The following is an 18,963-nucleotide window of genomic DNA, read 5'->3' as shown; positions in this document are numbered from 1 at the left end:
CTGAAGTCTTTCTCTAGCATCTGAAAGCACACAAATTTGTGGGACAAGTGTGTGTTTTTTCTTTCATCATTTTTTTGCAACTTCAATGACAAATTGAGCCCAAACTTTCACAGGTTTGTTATTTTATGCATATGTTGGGTTACACCAAGTGAGAATACTGTTTTTTGACAATATTACCAAAGCTGTCCAGTGCCTCTAAAGGATTATGTTGCCTTGGATCGGTCGAGTTGGTCTTTGAAAAGCGTTTGTAACCGTTTGTTATAAAATGCGTAATGGTTAGAAAGATGTTTTAAAAGTAGAATACAATGCTCCACACAAATTTGCTTTGAAATTGCGCGGTTTTCCTTTTACTTTGCGAATTAACACGGTCGGCCATTAATGGGAGTCAAAAAGTTGACTCCCATAAATAGCCGACCGTGTTAGTCGACGAGGTAAAAGGAAAACCACGCAATTTCGAGTGATACTTGTGTGGATCATTATATTCTACTTTTAAAATATCTTTCAAATCATATGCATTTTATAACAAACTGTTACAAACGCTTTTCAAGGACCAACTCGACCGATCCAAGGCAACGTGTTCCTTTGAGAGTTTCACGAGCAAAATAACTCCTTAACTATTCTCTTTTACAAAGTAAACTGGTCTTATGTCTGTAAATATAGAAAGAATAAAATATTTATTAAAATATTTAATTTGTTTGATATAATGCTCTTATTAATGTGATAGGCTCATGCCAACCTGTTGAACAGGTTTTTATTAAAAACAGTTGGCTGAAATTAAATTTTAATCATTCGAACAAATATATATCAGATGCACTCAGTATGCAAATAATTTTTCATATAATCTTTTAGACATTCTTAGCATTTTTATTTTATTCATTTGTTATGCAATAAAAGTTGCCAATTATTATCATAAAAGCAATTGTAGTGCAGTTTTTACCACCTGAAATCGGATAGTTGTATCATTTGTTTTCTTTTTGTTTGAATGTGTATACCTGCCTACACTCAATATTGCATTAATTATAAGTTTCAAGAAAGCTTAATGAGTTTTAAACTAGTATATTATTTTAAGGTACTACACTCTCTGAGTTTATTCACTATCACAACTGGTGTACAGTTCGTAAAATGTGTACTTAAAAATTACTGAAAAAGAGATGAGAATTTTAACTATGTTTCATATTAAAGGGAAAATGTAACGTCGCACAAAATGTCCAGTTTTAACTTGTGTTTGGTAAAATGTAACTTTGTAAGTGCCTTGAATTTTTATCACAATTTTCAGGGAATGTTTTGAACTTTGTATAGTAAGCAATGTGTGTCTTATGTGGTGAATGCATTTTGAGGCTCAGAATGTAGGTGTATTTCAACCCAACAGCTACCCAATTGAGGTTTCTTGAATTAAACCCCTGTGGTACAAGTTCATAAAGTATTGTTTTGTTAACCCCTTTTACCAAACAAACCATTTGCGAGTTAGACTTGAATAATGTCCGTTACAATGACTTGCTAAGTCACAAGTTACTACTTAAATTTGAGTTCCTCAGACTAAAGAGCCAGCTGCTCTGTCAAATGGTTCGGGGCAAGCTTTTGCTAAGCAACCTCCAGATGAGCAAACCCTGGTACCATTGTTCCATACACATCCATTCAGATTATTGTATGTTCACTGACTCTTACGTTTAACTACGCAAAAAGCTTGCCCCAAATTATGTGACATAGCAACTGTCCTTATAGTCTGAGGACTTCAAATGTAAGCGGTACATTGTGACTAAGCAAGTACCAGACATTATTCAAATCTAACTCGCAAATGGCTTATTGAGATATCAGTTACATATCTTTAAAGGAACATTACAGATTTAGTTTTTGCTTACGAAACAGTTGCTGGCAGTGTAAGCACTTCATGTAACCCACCATATACATAAGCTGACAAACATGTAGAAGTTTGAGATCGATCGGCCATCTAGGTGACGAGAGAATAGTGAAAAAAAAACCGATTTTGCATTGCATCGATGCCAAAATAAAAATGAATAAAACGCTCACTGAGCGATAAACTCCAGACGCGAAGTTAGATTATTTATTTCTCATCAAATATGACATTTCAGACAGAAATATTTCAAGGGATGTTTTCAACTATCATCATCATTCGACCGTGTAAGTTTTATGTAAATCTGTGATCTTCACGATTTTTGTTTCTTACCAATTCTGTAACGTTCCTTTAAGTTAAAAGTATATCAATCCTCTATGTTGTTTTCCATGTAGGTTTATTTTTACCAAATTGAGGTTTCGTTTATACCTTCTTTGGGAGTTTGGCTTCAATCAAGTGTATTATGAATGTTTGTTTTTGCATTTGGAGTGTACATTGTCATGCAGGTGTATTTTAGCCCATTGGTTATCCCAATTAAGGTATTATGTATACCCTCAATAGGATATTAAAATCTAGGATCCAATAAAAGGTAAAAAGTATATACCGCAGGATAGTTTTTGGCTATATCGGTCCAAGGGTTGATTCTACCTCCATGATTTCACAAACATAGTCCTAACTTAGGAAACTTTTGGCTATAGTCCTAAGTCAGGATGAGTTACTCAGAGGCTTTATTAAGCATGTTGTATTTCATGTGGTTGATAGTCTGATGTTCTGCTCAATATACACATCATCAGCGGGATATCAGTCACAGATGTTCCATGTGACATTGTTTTTTGGCTGGTAGCCTTATTATTCTATACTCAGTATAATTTGCAGGGCTATGTATTTGGCCAAGTATGTATTTATGATTGCATGAATGGTGAAAACCCCAAGAGCTGCACAATTTTCTTTGCATGAGATTGACATGAGAGTTGTACTGGTTGTATTTGTTTGTTTTAAAGTATTGTTCTGTTCCTAAGGTTATTCAAATATTGTGTGAAACAATTTCGTTTCAAATCATTATTTGAAATAAGTATTATGTAAATCTATGAATGAATTTTTCATATTGTATTTTATAAATGTTGCGTCTCAAAATGTGTTGTGGGTCGATTTTATCTATGTTGTGTTATAGGCCTATTTTGGTAAGAGTAAATAATATTATATGCATTGTTCTATTCTGTTGAATATATAAGTTGTATTGATTAAACGTATACTTGCAAATCAGGTATGTATGTTATACTAGTTTTAATGTGTCCTATTAATCTATCAGAGTCAAAAGTATATGAATAACCAAATTAGGAGCACATGCGACGAATCTTCTTCAAACAGTCAAAGAGGGGGACACAACTACCAAAATTACATAAACCCGCCCTCCTCATGCATGGCAGTGCGTATTATGCTTACAGGCGCGATCACCAGTAACGGACGCCAGCGTCGAAGAAAAAAATAAGTTGTCTCCGTGCCACGACTGCACATTTGCAGGGTTATCGCGCAATTGCGTTTTAATTAACGTTCCATTTTAGACGCTCGACGCAATAAAGCATATTCCATCCAAAGTTGTCTTTTTCACACAGGAGAAAAAGCTATGTTAGCAAGAAAAATTACAATTCGTTGATGGCTTCTGAAACAAAATGTAACATTTCGGGTAATAATTCGACAGGCCTTGCTCCCGGCCTTGTCATTTTCAGCGAGCTTTGGAAAGTTCAGTAAGTTTAAGCCGTAAGCCGAATTCGGAGCAAATGCGACGAGTATTCTTCAAAAGTCAAAGTTAAGTTCTCACTGAAAAATTCCAATGGAAGCTCTAAAAACCAGACATGGAGCACGACATACGGCGAATGTTAAAGCCACGGCAACACCTCCGCCATCCCCCTCGTCTTCTCAGCCTCGACGCCGTAAAACGCGGCGTTGTGCCCCGGCAGAGAGACCTCCGGTGCCTGCCTGGATGCTGGATACTCCGATGCACAGTAAGATACCATTGGTGGGAGCACCACATGGGAAGATCATGTTGTACACGACAGCCTTGTGTGAAAAGGTGGGTGGATCGGCAGAGGCTTATATTTCAAAGTGAAAGTTTACGTTTATACAGCGCCATGAGTTGCAAAGATCATTCGGACCAGGGATGAACTACACAGGGTGCGTTCGTTTAGCTTCCCTGGGTCGACCCCGGTGTGTGGCGGCTTTTTCTTCCAGGATGAACGGGGGTAATTATCTGCACACGTTCGTCCTGGGGGAAAAAAAACGTCACAAACCGGGGTCGACCCAGGTAAGCTAAACGAACGCACCCAATGTTTAAAACGAGATGCCCGTAGGCTAAGCGTGACGTGATCGGAATTTACCCTGTTCCGGGAGTCGAATAGCACGGCGCGCGATTTTTTAAAATGGCCATGCGCCCAACAGAGCTGCTCTAAATTTACTGGCGTTTTGTGCAGAACTAAAGGAAACGTAACTATTATTATTATCCTTTAAATAAAGCAGAATTGTTTTTAAACGAAATTGATTTTCCAGGCATCTTTTCATTTTTACCGTAAGGCCTACAGCGAGTCCAGCCTTCTGCACATAATGTGCATCTGTTAAGAACAGTGAACAGTTTCCTTTTATTCTTTTTTTCCCTGCTATTATAAGCAAAACTATGTGGGCAATCAGTTGCAGACGATGACATGGGGAACAGCCTTTTTTCCTGATACAATAAATTGTTTTGTGCTTAGCTAATCGGTGCTTTATATAAGAGGACATTCTGCCGAAGTATTTTGCTGTTGACTTATCAACGTGCCCTTTCTATTTCCAAACGAACAATTTTAAATCGCAAAAATCAAAATTGATCTCAAAATTAAAATAACTTTTGGTTGCCTGTTTGTAATAGTTATTCACGACTCCGACCAACATGAAGTTCGATCCCAGCCCCCAGGGGCTTGACATGATGTACCGGAGCCTCCATGACCCACACCTGAGGGGCTACTACACGCACCCTAAGATGTACTCGCACCTCAGACAAAATGGCTTCCTCACCCCCTGCGGAATGGTAAGTGCTCCAACTCACCAGAGGGTGCGGTTTCATGGCTCTGCTTCTGCCGAGCGATGAGATTGGGCACTGGACTCAATTGCATAAAGCCTGTAAGCACAAAAGTTTTCTCAGAACAAAACAAACTTTTGCTTTGCTTTGGCTATCAGCCAGAACACCACAGTTACCATTGCTGCGAGTGGTACCCGGCAATTTTTTGCTGAGCCAAGAAATTTTCTGAGCAGAATTTGCTGTTGAAACAACCTTATGAAAGTGGGCACAGGGAGGACATACTAGCTCTCAATTATTTAGCTCTCTTCCATCCCCCCCCCCCCCCAATATGGCAGTATACCAAGGGTAAAGTATGAGAGTTTATATTATCTGGAACACTTTCTAAGCAAACCAATACCTTTTATATTCGGGAGACTAACAAGTACTTTCAACCAGAAGCATCTTAATACCCGGTTCGTCAAAGTTGTTTATATTTGTTTTATAAAAATGGTTGTCAAATTATCACTTGCCAAATGCTGAACTTCATACAATTCACGGAAACTGGCTCTGGATAGTCATACTAATTAATGATTATTCATTGTCTTTGTTGTCAGGTGAAATGTGGTCTGAAACAGTTTAACGAGTACCACCAGTATGTCAAGCAAATCCATCTGGAGAAATTGACGCAGGAGAGACGGCAAATGGTAAGAATTCTTCTTTTTAAAAAGTTGAGTCACTTTGGGATGTTGCACAAGTTTGTGTCTGTTGCTCTCCATCGTCAAATGATGTCACGAGGTAGAGAAGTGTCCCCGATGATTCTTATCAAGTTAGTTTTTATTGCCATTCATTTTCAGAGTCATTAACAAACGGTTTAAACAAACTTTTCAATCTACCGTTTTTTTTCAAGATGAAAAAAGCTCGTAGCCGAGAAAACCGAATGAGCTACCATGGCCACCAGCATCATAAACTCAACCATCACAAGAAGCGATTGACGCCTACATGGACTGACAGTTGGCACAAGGCTGCATACCGACCGGCTAAACATCAACGGAGAGCTCCGTCCACTAGATCTATCGCAAGGTATGGATGCATGACGTCATTGACCGCCATCTTTAATTTAAAAAACAATGGAAAAGTGCACGTGTGTACGCGCTGCGCTCATCTCTCAGCCAAGGAGAGAGCCTTTCAAGCATAAAATGTTTCATCAACGATGGCGGCCAATTTCTTGAAATACATAACAAAGTTCAAAATATTTAGCCAACTTATTAACGGGCATCATTCACAAAGGATCGACATCGAAGGATCAAATTAAGTCCATATTGGAGTCGGGTTTGACAGTCTTTTTTCTCAACGAAATAACAAAATAGTAGCTCGTGATACAGAGTCAACGGTACACATTTCATTTCCCTCCGTCCAGACCGCCTCAACAAGAAAAGAAAAACGAAAAGATCAAAAATGCATCGAAAAAGATAAGTGTTTCCAAGATTAAGACGATACGGGATGGCGTCGTGAAGGCCCATACGGCTCAGGAGCAGAGACGCAAGGCAGGCAAGATTGGTACGGGCCAAAGAGAGGAAAAGGTACAACAGCAGTTTTTATGCCTTCTATTTCAGTTTGTTTGTTTGTGTGTTTCTGTGCTTGTTTGTCTGTTTATACGGCGGTTAAATAGATTAAAGTCAAACCACTAGTCACGCTCAGATCGCGTATAACTTATTAGTCAAATTCAATTCATTCATTGAAACATTGTTTTCGTATAGGCCTATTACTCACAATCAGAACAGACAGAATCATTATGACACAATTTATAGAGTAAACGTATCAATGATAATGGTAATGAAAAATGTAACAAGAATGAGGATGCTCAGATCAGTTGAGGCTTGTGGAACAGCCCTATGGACACGTTCCGGATTCCATTGAAAAGGGCACCCATTAAATTTCCGACACACAATGAAAACAAATAGAAAGCTTATAGCATGCAATCTGTTTAAATAGCTCTTAAAAATAATTTGTTATTGTATCATTTTTATTTCGGGAGAACTTCTCCTTAAAGCCATTGGACACTTTCGGTAAACAGTATTATCCAAGGCCCACACTTCGTGTATCACAACTTATCTATAAAAATAACAAACCTGTGAAAATTTAGACTCAATCGGTCATCGAAGTCGGGAGAAAATAACGGGAAAACCCACCCTTGTTTCCGCACGTTTCGCCGTGTCATGACATGTGTTTAAACTAAATTTGAATTCTCGATATCGAGAATTGATATTGTTTTACTGTTTTCTCAAAAAGTAAAGCATTTCATGGAATAATATATCAAGACAAGTATTTTACCATTAGTTGTACACCCTGTAAGTTATTTGTAAATCTGTGAACTTTTATTTTTTGTTCTGTTCCGAAAGTGTCCAATGGCTTTAAAAAGGTCGATATTAATATGTTGATAATGCATTTTCCTTCGGGGGGGGGGGGGGGGGCATAAAGCTGTTTGTCCCATGTAGGCTACTAGGAATGGTAATGCACGTATAAAGGAACCCAGCAAAACACTAACTTATCGTGGATTGGTAGTTTTCCCACTCCTCCTAGCAAAATAGAAAGTTGAAACATAAAACCGAACATTTTAATTCTTTCAACATTTGTTTTCTTCCCAATAAGACCCCGGCCCATGAGAGGCAATTTCTTCAGCTGAAGAAACGTCTCGAAGAGGAGGTGGAACGAGAAAGGGAACTTGAACGAAGGAAACTCATCAAGGCGGCCAAGCGAGAAATGAAGGTAAACATGGTCAGGAGCAGACACATTACCGAGTGAAACATTATCTAACTCTTTGGACTAGTATATTTATAAAAAAATTGAGTTGCTTTATCTCTCGCCGAAATCGGACCATTAAACGTCCATCTGGCCTTTGTCCCAATTCTTAGTATGTTTCGCATTCAGGGTTCGAAAATATAAAATTCACCCATTTTTTTTCTCTAACATGAATTATTTGCATGCTATTCCGGCTTATTGGTTAGAAGAAAAAAAACATAACCAAATTTGCAGAGGCAGAACACTTCCATGATGGAAAAAAGTGAAAAAAGACCGCCAACATCGGGCTAGATAGGTCAGTTGGTAGAGTGCCGGCAAGTTAACTCTAGTCAATTTTTTCTTTGTTCAACCCCAATTGATTTTTGTCTTCTTCAAAGTGATCGTTAATTTCAGTATAAAGATGTATTGCAAGACTAAAAGATTACTAACAAAATACTGCAAATCAGCCACCGCAGGCCCAAGTTTAAAATGTCACCACGAAGAGCTTCAAAGCCGACTCCAGATCGACAACAAAATTTCTTTCGTCTGCTTTTAGCTTGAGGAGCAATGGGAAAGACGAGAGACGGCGCACGAGCTCCAGCAGACCCAAGAGGCCGACCAACGACACGAGGAGGAGACTAAGGGAAAAAAGGTCAAAGTCATGCGAAGGAGGATGGCTGAGGCCCACCGAGCAAAGCAACAAGGTAGCCCACGTGAGTTAAGAGAAGATACGTGGTGGGTTATCAGGCAACTCGTACAGTAACGGAGATCAGCAATTCACCATGTCGTCTTGTCTTGGCACTCCGTGTCCAGTTGCCTCACAGGCGACTTGTCAATCTGCCCGACCCGAGTCGAGTTGTCCGACTGACGAGTTTTCCGCACGGACGCAGTTCTAAACTCACAGTTTCCAAAAGTTCTCCACAAAAACGTCGAATTTGCGTAATTTGCAAACAACAGTTGGCCTTTCTTAAAATCCGCGCGGTGATCCATTTTTGTTTACGTAGCAAACTTTTTCCCCATTACGCAGGCCTAGTTCGAGCGCAATTTAACACGTTGCGATCTTTGTTCAATCACAATTCTCACCACTTGTGAAATATGCTGTATAATTTATTAAGAGAATTTACGTCCTGGGTTAAAAGGGCAAGTTTGAAGTAGCGAAGTGATACATTTTGGGAAAAGTGTTGACAAATAGGTCTGCTCACGAACGGTATAGTTCAAGTGTCGTTACTACTCAACCATTTAAGGTTTCCTCGTCCCATGAGCAAGCGATATAATTGAGGTAACAGAGCTTCATAGTACTGTAGTTTTATGTGTATCGGGGAAGTTCATCTTAATACTCTTTCCCCTCTTTCCCGAAATCTGTCCACTCAAGTCGTCTTTGAGAATATCAGGGATGCCAGGGCCAAACTCGTTGCCGAGAGAGAAGCAATAATCGCCAGGCGACTCGACAAGAGACTATCCAAGATCAGAGAGAAATACAACCGCCGACACCGGCGACAAATGGGTAAGCTGCCGTGATGGACGACACATGTAGAGGAATTTCAATGTAGATTTACACCAAATATTATAACGGTTCTATCAACTTGTTATTTTGAACCAACATTTAAAAACAAAAAGTAAGTTGTTTTGAACTCTTCAAACAGTAGAGTGCACTGCACCTTTATTATTGGGCCTTGTCCAGGGTCAAGTAAACTTTTGGGTAAAAGCACTTTTTTTCTCCGATGCAAATTTAGCATTTTTATTAAATCGTTGCGGTGCCCGCTGCTAAAATATAGGTTCCGAGCGCGCCATATATAGCTACCGGGCAGTCTCATTTTTCTAGTGATAAAGACATCTGCTTTAGAATTGCAAATGGTCGTGGGTCCGAATCCCACCGAGTAATATGCCTGTGGTTTGTGTTCACAGAACTTGGGAAAGTACTGAGTACAGTGCTTCAAACATCGATGTAAGAGTAAAACCAAATAGTATTCTTTATCCCGAAGCACATTTAACAGTGAACTTTCTGTAAAACAGATTTTGAAAAGACATAAACTACTCACAAAGAAGGGGTCGCGACAAAATGTTCACAGACAAACTTTCTCTTTGTGACATGACAGCTATTTACAGACACACGACCAAAATATTGAACGGGAAACTTCAAGATCACGAAGAACAGCTTGAGACAAGACTAAATGAGGAGAAGAAGAAGACCGATGAGGCTGCAAGCGCTTCAACATCCAGGGTAAGAATCTATTTATTTCAGGTGTAAAATATTCAGCAATTATACTAGAGAAAAAACTGTGTCCGTTAGTAAGAATCCGGTAGGACCGTTATGCTTCTTTTGGTCGGGTTTCCCGCTGTATACCAATAGCACTATATCAGAAATCAGTGAAGTGACCACACTGGTTTTCAAGCGCCTCATCATGGCGGTTCAACCATTCTACCTCCATGGTTCAACAAACTCAGCTCAGGAAAGTAATCAAATAGATTCAAAAGAAAAAATACCATGATAGCTGACAGTTAAAGTTATAAATAAGTATTTTAACGGAAAGTATAGTACCTTTTGCTGTTTGATTAAAATCTATTTTTGTGCATCAAACTTCCGTGTCAAAAATTATGTTGATTGAATTATAATATATTTCATTTCAATAGCTCGTGGGTCTTACAAACTCAACATCACGTGACTCGATTTCATCAAGCGATGAGAGCTTCGTCTTCACCCCGCTGGTAAAAGAAAAGCCGGTCATTACCATAACGGATCAGGTGCTCTCGGTGACGTCACTGGACTACCGGCAGTCTCCAGAGTGCCGAGCCGATGAGCAGACGGGACCCGTGTCGATCATGCAGGATGTTTACTTGGCGGATGAGAGTGGTGATGAGGAGGAAGATAAGATGAAGATGGAGGAGAGAGACCGGGAGCATCTTGGGAAGGGTGTGGTTGGAAAGGGCGTGGCAGTAAAGGCGTGGCCGGACAGGGATCAGGAGGAGGCGGAGAAACGCCAACATCGGTCTGAGGAAGACAGGGACGAACGCTCCTCTGGTACACGGTCATCTTCATCTGGAGGAAGTACTTCATCTGGCTCCGTCCCCGAGGAGAAACTTCACCAAGACATTGTTGGATCTGACACTGACATGGAAGAACCTGGTTTGTTTTGTTTTTAGCAGGGCTCAATTACATAGAGCTGCTTAAGCACAAAAAGTAGCTAAGAACAACAAAACTTATGCTTACCAGAACATGGTACCATTTGTCACATGTACAATTTGTGACTGGTATCATGCTCATTTCTGCTTATAAAAGCAGGAATTTGTTAAGTAATATTTTTCTGATTTAGCAGATCTATGAAATTCGGCCCCGGTCTTAATGTTGTCATTATTATATCTTTATAATTTACTCATAATACAATTTGCATTATCTCCTGTCTGTTTGTTTCGTTTTTTTATGTTTTGTTGTCTTTGCTTATTGTTTTTGTATCATGTCTAGGGCTGTTCCCCGCAAGCCTCGGCTTATTCGAACAGCCTCCATACTTATAATTGTTACAATTGTTCAGTAGGCCCTATCATTATCATTGGTCATGGTTACTCTTAGCTTGTATTGTTCTCTATTATGTCCTAATGATTTCGCCTTTTCTTATTGTGAATACATAACTAATGTTTAATTTATAATAGATGTTAAAATTGCATCGGGGATAAAGAATATTAATTTTGGTTTTTACCCATACACCGATGTGTGTTAGCACTGTATACTCAGTACTTTCCCGAGTCCTGTGAAAAAATATCACAGGCATGTTACTCTCGTGGGATTCGAACCCACGACCCTTGCAATTCTAGAGCAGTGTCTTACCAACTAGACTACCGAGGTTGCCCGGCAGCTAGAGGCAGTTCGAATCCTATGTTTTGGCAGCGGTTACCGCAACGATATAATAGATGTTAAAATCGGGGATAAAGAATATTAATTTTGGTTTTTACCCATACACCGATGTGTGTTAGCACTGTGTACTCAGTACTTGTTTAATTGATTTGAATTTAATTGAATTGAAGATGGCGAGAATGAAAAAGATGCGGCCGAAGAGGAGTACTCAATGTCTGAGGACGACTCATGGACTGATACCGAGTTCTGGGAAACTGAGTCTGACCTGAATCTCAAAGAAGGAAGCAAAGTTGCTGAAGAGAACATGGCAATCGGTGAGGAAATTGAACAAGAGGCAGAAAGAGGAAACGAGAATACTCAGCACGAGCAATCAGAAGAGAACCAGTTGAGTACGAGAACAATTACAGTGAAGGTTGAAGAGTTAGAAAGGGAGGTAGACAGCGGTGAGGAAGCATCGAAAAAACAGTTTCCCGAAGAACACGATTTAAAGTTGATGGACTCAACTCTCTGTCCTAAAGAAGAGGACAAAGAGAAGCAAGCTGAAAGTTTAAAAGTTGAGTTTGACAGGGATGCTTTGAGCAAACCGTTTAACTCGACCGATCAATCTGTGGAGCTCGGGAGTTCAAGAGAAACACTACCTGCTGATGGCAAAGCTCCGGAGGAAAAAGTGGAAAGCCAAGTTGACATCAAGATGGAAGGTTCTCGACAGGAAGAGCATCTTGGGGACAAGGCAGATCTCGACCTTAAAGATAATCAAAGAGAGGATTCCCCTTCTGGCATGAATGAGGAGGAAGCAGATGAGAACATGGAGAGTGACAGTATCCTCCTGGCGAACGTGATGGGCATCTTGGAGGATGTGGAGCAGGAGATGCAACATCATCACCACCACAATCATGAGCATCATCACCATGAACATCACCACGAACATCACCACGAAGACCAAAATCACTCCAAAGAACACCTTTCTGAAATTAAACAACAACTTCCTGAAGTTGAACAAGATGGCGATGAGGAGGACAAGAGGCAGACAGAGAGTGAGTGTAGCAGCAGCAGCTGTAGTAGCAGTAGCAGTAGTAGCAGTGAAAGTGAAGAAGAAGGTGGTGACATTATTGGAGTAGTTGAGAATGAGATCATTGCCGAGGAGACAAGCGTCACCTCCCTGAAGGGATGTCTGAGCGGAGCTTTTGCGACAGACCTCCAAGAGGTCGTGAAGGAAATGGGAAACCACAAGAAGGTCTTTGAAGGAGCTGTCATGCCGGCAAGGCACCATTCCGCAACCTCCTCTGCCTCGTCGAAAGTTTCCATCAACGTTACAGCTGCGGTGTTATCCGCAGACTCGCTCAAGGCAGACAGCTCAGGAAGGCTCATCCACCATGATGCCGACTCTCACGACCACACAAAAACAGAGAATAAAATCTCAGCTACGAACATACCGACGGATGATAAGCTTCCTCCTGACGACAACGAAGCAGCATCGAAGGAGAGCAGTCATCATCACTACAGCACCATCGTCCCAATGTACCACAACAACCTCATCAATGTGAGTGAGGACCTGATAGATTCCAACCTCTCGGCTATCTCCATGAAGCCAGATCGTCACCACAAGGTAGCGTCGTCTTACACCACGGGCAGTCGCAACTCCTTTCGCAACATCTTTCGTCCCGACATGACCTTCTGTCAAGGCTCGGCCAAATGCCTGAAGGACACATTGGTCCGGGAGCTGTCCAAGCACTCAAAACATTCCAAGAACTTTTCGGATAAGATGGACGACATCTGCGACATCTTAGACGCAGATCAAGAGGATGTGACCGCTCATCATTCACAAGAGGAACTTGTGACGATTGATGAGTCGGAGGGAGTGTGTTACTTGCCGAAACGGAGATTGAAGGTGAGCGACAATGAAGATTGCAGTACCAAGTAATGATGGGTTAAGCGAGATGTTCTCTTTTCATTTTAGCGAAAGGGTTACACATTTTCTTGAGGGCGCCCTTCGTGAGGCTGCATCATGATGTTTTTACTGCTCTGCTGTTTTTCGATAGATTGTCTCAGTTTTGCTGCTTGTGAGTTGGTGTTTGTCTCAAATATGTGAACTTTATAGTATGTGAGTACTCGTGATCACCTGCACACCAGTATTTTTCGTTGACTTTGTATTAAAAGTGAGTTTTTACCACAGTTTTGCGGTGGTCTTTGCAGAACATTGTTTTCACATTTAGAGGAGTGACACTAGACTGCCTCTAACCAGTATTTGATAGGAGTTTTTAGTCTGGTGCTGACACCTCCACCTTGCTTGTTCATCTGGTGCTGAACTGTTTTGAGGACGCTGGCACTGACTGCATGCTATAGCCGGTGCTATGTCATTCGTCAGCTCTCTGAATGCCATATTCACACTACTGTGAGCGTTACTAAACTAATTAACTGTGAGATTTGAAACTGTGAAGTTTTTTTATATCTCTCTCTCAAGAGACATGCCTACAATTAACAGATATACGTACTCCAATAGCTTTCTTAAGAGCTTGAACAGTAACAACTGCTTGTTCCAACCGGACACCCATCTACAAAGTACACTCATTGATTTATTGGCGTGCCGAAAAAGAAATAAGAGGGGATGTCGTGGAGGTAAGAACCTGTACAGGAAGATACAAGTTGTGGAGGCTTATAGACCTCACTTACAGAACCCCACGATCATTAGAAGAGGAGTAACTTTGTCAAATCTTACTGAGATTAAAACCAACACTTTAACATCAGTTCAAGAACATCCAAAGAGAGATTTTCCTACATTCGTGCTTTGCAACGCTCAATCTCTTGTGAACAAATTTGATGACTTTGAACTGCTTTTACATCAAGAATCTGTAGATGTGGGAGTGATAACTGAATCTTGGTTTCGACCTGATATGCCTGACTATATGCTCTCCATTGACGGCTATGAGATTTTTTCAAAGTCTCGTAGTCATGCAAAAGGTGGAGGAGTTGCAGTTTATGTCAAGTCACAAATCACTACAAGTGGGATTCCAGAAATCTCAGTCCCCAACGAGCTGGAGTGTGTATGGTCTCTATTACAACCTAAGAGGCTACCCAGAGATACATCGATCATCGCTGTATGTGGCGTCTATATTCCACCAGATTCATCCCTCCAAGATCTTCTCACACAACATCTATTGGAATCCATGGACCTTCTCCACACTAAATATCCGGACATAGGCTTTGCTATTATGGGGGACTTCAACAGAATGCCCGTAAACAACATTCTCAAGCATTGTAATCTAAAACAGTTGGTTAAATTTCCCACTCGTGCACTTGCTACATTAGATCTTATCATGACCAATTTCAATGTTCACTATAGAGACCCAGTTCCCTTGTCAGCATTAGGAAAGAGTGATCATGTGTGTATCCTGTGGAGACCCAAAGTGCATGTTATAAAAAATCAGGGCAGCAAAAGGACATTTCGTCCCATGAAAGATACAGAATTGAGAGAGTTTGGTAGGTGGATCCAAGAACAAGACTGGTCTAATGTTCTCAAAGCTGAAAATACCCAGCGTAAGGCAGACGCACTATACGAGTCTCTCCATGGTGCAGTTGATAGATTCTTTCCCATGCAGACAATAATAACCCAAAGCAGTAGTAAACCATGGATGTCTCAGAAAGTTCAATCACTTGTAAAAAAGAGACAGGTTGCGTTCGGATCGGGGAGAGTCGAGGTGTACAATAAACTACGCAATGAGGTACGTAGAGAGATCAAGAAGGCTAAAGTTTACTTCTACGCTAACAGAGTCCGAATTCTACAAGAAACCAATCCAAGGAAGTGGCACCAGCAGATAAAAACAATGTCTGGAAACACTAAAGCTGTCCTCAGAATACTTGTCCAGGGAGTGAGTGATGATGATCATGTGACCATTGCCAATACAATTAATGATCAGTTTGTGAAGGTTTCTTCTCATATCCCCCCACTGGATCTTAATGTTCTGGAGGCCTACTTACCAGCCATGGAACCTCCACCATCACTCTATCCTTGGGAAGTGTACACTGAGCTCAAAAAAGTCAAATCCAACAAAGCAACTGGTCCCGATGGAATTTCTCCCAAGCTTGTTAAAGAATTTGCCTATGAGTTGAGTTCACCTTTAACTGATGTGTTGAATTGCTCGTACAAAGAGGGTGTGGTGCCTAAGCAATGGAAAAAGGCCATAGTAGTGCCAATACCAAAAACGAACCCCCCTACAGCTGATAAACTCAGGCCAGTTTCTTTGACTGACTGCTTTGCAAAGATTGGGGAGGGTTTTGTAACAAACTGGGTTTTGGATGATATTCAAGACAAAATTGACCCACAGCAATTTGGCAATGTCAAAGGCATTTCGACCTCCCATTATTTAGTTAGTCTCCTTCATTCACTCCATCAAAGTGCCGACAAGGTTGACAACATTGGGACGGTGGTTCTGACGGATTTTTCCAAGGCGTTCGATATGATTGATCATACCATCCTCATTGAAAAATTTATCCGCTTGGGAGTCCGTAGATCCATCGTCCCTTGGTTGTGTGACTTTGTCAGCAACCGCGCCCAATGTGTACGATACAACCAAGCACTCTCAGAGTACAAGGTTCTCAGTGGAGCTCTCCCGCAAGGAACTAAACTCGGCCCCATTGGTTTCCAGGTTGTTATTAATGACGCTGCTCATGATTTGGGTGAAAAGATTAAGTGCTGGAAATATGTGGATGACTTGACATTTGCTGAAAATCGTTCCTGCTTCCAGCCTAGTGGGCTGCAAGTAGTTCTTGATGAATTTACTGAATGGACCAACACCAACAAACTCAGCCTGAATCCCTCCAAGTGTCAAGCCATCCAAACATGTTTCAAAACTAAACCCCCACCACATGCCGAGTTGAGCATTGCGGGAGTCCCTCTGAACTTTGTATCTGAGGCAAAGGTCCTAGGAGTCTGGCTACAGAATGACCTACGATGGGATAAAAATATCAATGAAATTTCTAAGAAAGCCAATCAAAAACTGTATATGCTCCGACTGCTTAAGAGGTTTGGATTTAATGATGTTGAACTCATAACAATTTATAAAAGTTATGTGAGGCCTGCTGTTGAATATGCGGATGTTACTTGGTCTTCCTCAATTACTGCTGCCCAGGAGAAGACTCTGGAGCACCTGCAAAAACGTGCATGCAGAACAATTTTGGCACAGCGCTATACTTCGTATGCGGATGCTATGCAGCTTTGCGGGCTTGAGTCTCTTGCTGATAGGAGGGTGAAACATTGTCTCAGCTTGGCCGAAGGACTTGCCAAGTCAGAACGTACATATGATCTTCTCCCTCCTACCAGACGGGAGTCTCACGCCCGCAACCTGCGTAATGCACATCATTATTCACACTTACGCACCAGGACATCACGATTCAAAAACAGCCCAATACCCTATTTCATCAGCTTGCTGAACAAGTAGAATATTTTGCTCTGTGAACAGCTTTTAATAACTTTTTTTTTTTTTTTTTTTTAATTAGTGCCACCACCTCAAATCTGTGCTAGATTATTACTCGCATTTTGATTATTAATAAAACTGCCCGTGCTTACTTTTTACCAGTTATCTAAATAGGGCCTTTATATTCCTTGTGAGCTGCTTCTTAATTTGTTCCTTTTTTCAATGATTTGTGTTGTTTTTATATTGTAAATTGTCATGCAATTTGGCCTTCGGGTCACAATGTGATAATGTGAATAAAAATATACCAAAAACACTGACTAGAACATTTGGACGGCCATTCTGACGAGTGAATGCAGAGTTTATAGGTCTTTAACAGACCATAGACAAAACACGGAGAGAGACTGATACCGACACACCCAACAGAAAACCATAGCAACAATAGCTTCCCAAAGTCACCCCGACCATCTCTGAATATTAACAAGTAGACCCCAAAATTTTCAAATTGAAATCTGTGATTGAAATAAGGAAACAAAGCACTATTGATGAAACAACTCAGCAAATCATTGTTTTATATGTTTTGATCATGCAATTTTTAACTATCGGCTGTCGCCAATTTTAACATCCTGAATATTGTTTTCTATCTTCTGCCAGGCTCGTCACACCATTGAAGAGCCGGTTTCTGAGCATGCTGACGAGGAAGTACCAAATGGTGGACATACAACTGGTGTTTCCAATGCAGCAGTTATTGCAGAAGGAACGCAGGCGGCAAAGTGCCAAGATGACTCTGAAAAACCGCCCAACTTAATTGAAAACCGCCAACGGGATCCGACTTGTGAACAAAGAGTGAAGGCTGAAAGCGATGTTGATGGGTATAGGGAAAGTGTGGTGGCGATGGATGCTTCTATCGATGATGCCTCACCAGATGATAAGCAGGCTAGACGGGATGAAACCAAGGTCTTGGATGAAGGCATTGCGTCTCATGAGGCAGAGCCTTTGGCCTTGGACAATCGAAAAGAAGCCAGTACATTAGGAAGTGATGGGAATGGGTCGCACTCTGCAGAGGGCAACATTGAGGACATCTCTGTATTCGACGACGTGAAGGATGGAAGCATTCAAACACCAGAGGGAGTGTTGACCAATGGCCCCTGTGAAGTAAAAAGTGGCGAACTGGTCAACGCAACAGAACAAGACGACAATGGACAACAGGCCAGTACAGAGGATTTGGCCAAAAATAGTGGACAGACCAATGATGAGGAACCGACCAACAGGGACGCAATGGCAGACAAAAGGGAAACAGCCAGTAATGGCAGACAGATTGATGGTGTGACACCAGCCAACAGTTTACAAAAGACTGATAGTGGACAACCAGCTGATAGTGGAGAACTTGAGCAAGAAAGGGATTTTGAACTGGCAAACAAAAACGAGTCCACAAACACTGGGGAAAGGATGGCCATTGATGAAGAAAACAGTGGGGAGCTGGGCATTGAAGAACGGCTTGAGCCAGATTGTAGTCCCGGCTCATCCCCAGCCTCGGAGTTAAGCTTCATCTCATCGTCATCAATCAGCGGAGGTGAAGACTTGGTCAGCTCGTCAAACAGCTCCGAAGAATTTGGAGCACAAAGCCCGCTGCCACATTGTGTTCCGGAATCCTATTACATTGGCACCTCGGACGATTCCACCATAGCAGGTGCAGCTACTCGCTCCGTATTGGAAGATGCAGCCCCGGTGGCCGACATGGAGCAATCACATTCCATTGATCGAGAGCTCGGTACTCCCCCTCCTCCCCTGAAAGAAGTATCCTCCCATCCTTCCCCGAGTCAGTCCAAGTCGGGCTCCAGCCACAAGTCGGGCAGTTTTTTGTCGACAGTCATCAGGAAGCTCAGCAGCGCGCTGTCTGTCGGTCGTAGACGGTCAAGCCGGGTACACCCTGGTGATGAGGACACTAGTGTGGAAACCAAGACGGACACCACTGATGCAGGAGGAGCAACTGATGAACAGGATCAGTAGCAAAGTGTGACTGTTGTCGAGGTCAGCCGCACTGGGTTGG

General features: G+C 41.5%; 1 protein-coding gene across 1 annotated transcript; it reads left to right on the top strand.

Moving 5' to 3' along the window:
- The first annotated feature begins 3,683 nt into the window (after positions 1–3,683).
- Positions 3,684–18,963, top strand: LOC117290097. Its single transcript, XM_033771350.1, has 11 exons — positions 3,684–3,923; positions 4,752–4,910; positions 5,495–5,706; positions 6,298–6,460; positions 7,530–7,646; positions 8,215–8,362; positions 9,031–9,162; positions 9,755–9,879; positions 10,290–10,782; positions 11,676–13,393; positions 17,568–18,963. Exons 1-11 carry the CDS (start codon positions 3,684–3,686, stop codon positions 18,921–18,923), a joined length of 4,863 nt encoding a protein of 1,620 aa, XP_033627241.1. The 3' UTR covers positions 18,924–18,963.

The sequence above is a fragment of the Asterias rubens genome, chromosome 5 (genome assembly GCF_902459465.1).
Source record: "Asterias rubens chromosome 5, eAstRub1.3, whole genome shotgun sequence".
Taxonomy (NCBI): domain Eukaryota; kingdom Metazoa; phylum Echinodermata; class Asteroidea; order Forcipulatida; family Asteriidae; genus Asterias; species Asterias rubens.
Note: the sequence above shows the minus strand (reverse complement) of the source record. Positions and strands in the feature narration are given on the sequence as shown.

Coding starts and splice junctions, on each gene's coding strand:
- LOC117290097 (XM_033771350.1), top strand. CDS start 3,684: ATGGAAGCTCTAAAAACCAGACATGGAGCACGACATACGGCGAATGTT. Junction 9,163..9,754: donor CCGACACCGGCGACAAATGG/GTAAGCTGCCGT, acceptor GTGACATGACAG/CTATTTACAGACACACGACC. Junction 13,394..17,567: donor TGCCGAAACGGAGATTGAAG/GTGAGCGACAAT, acceptor ATCTTCTGCCAG/GCTCGTCACACCATTGAAGA.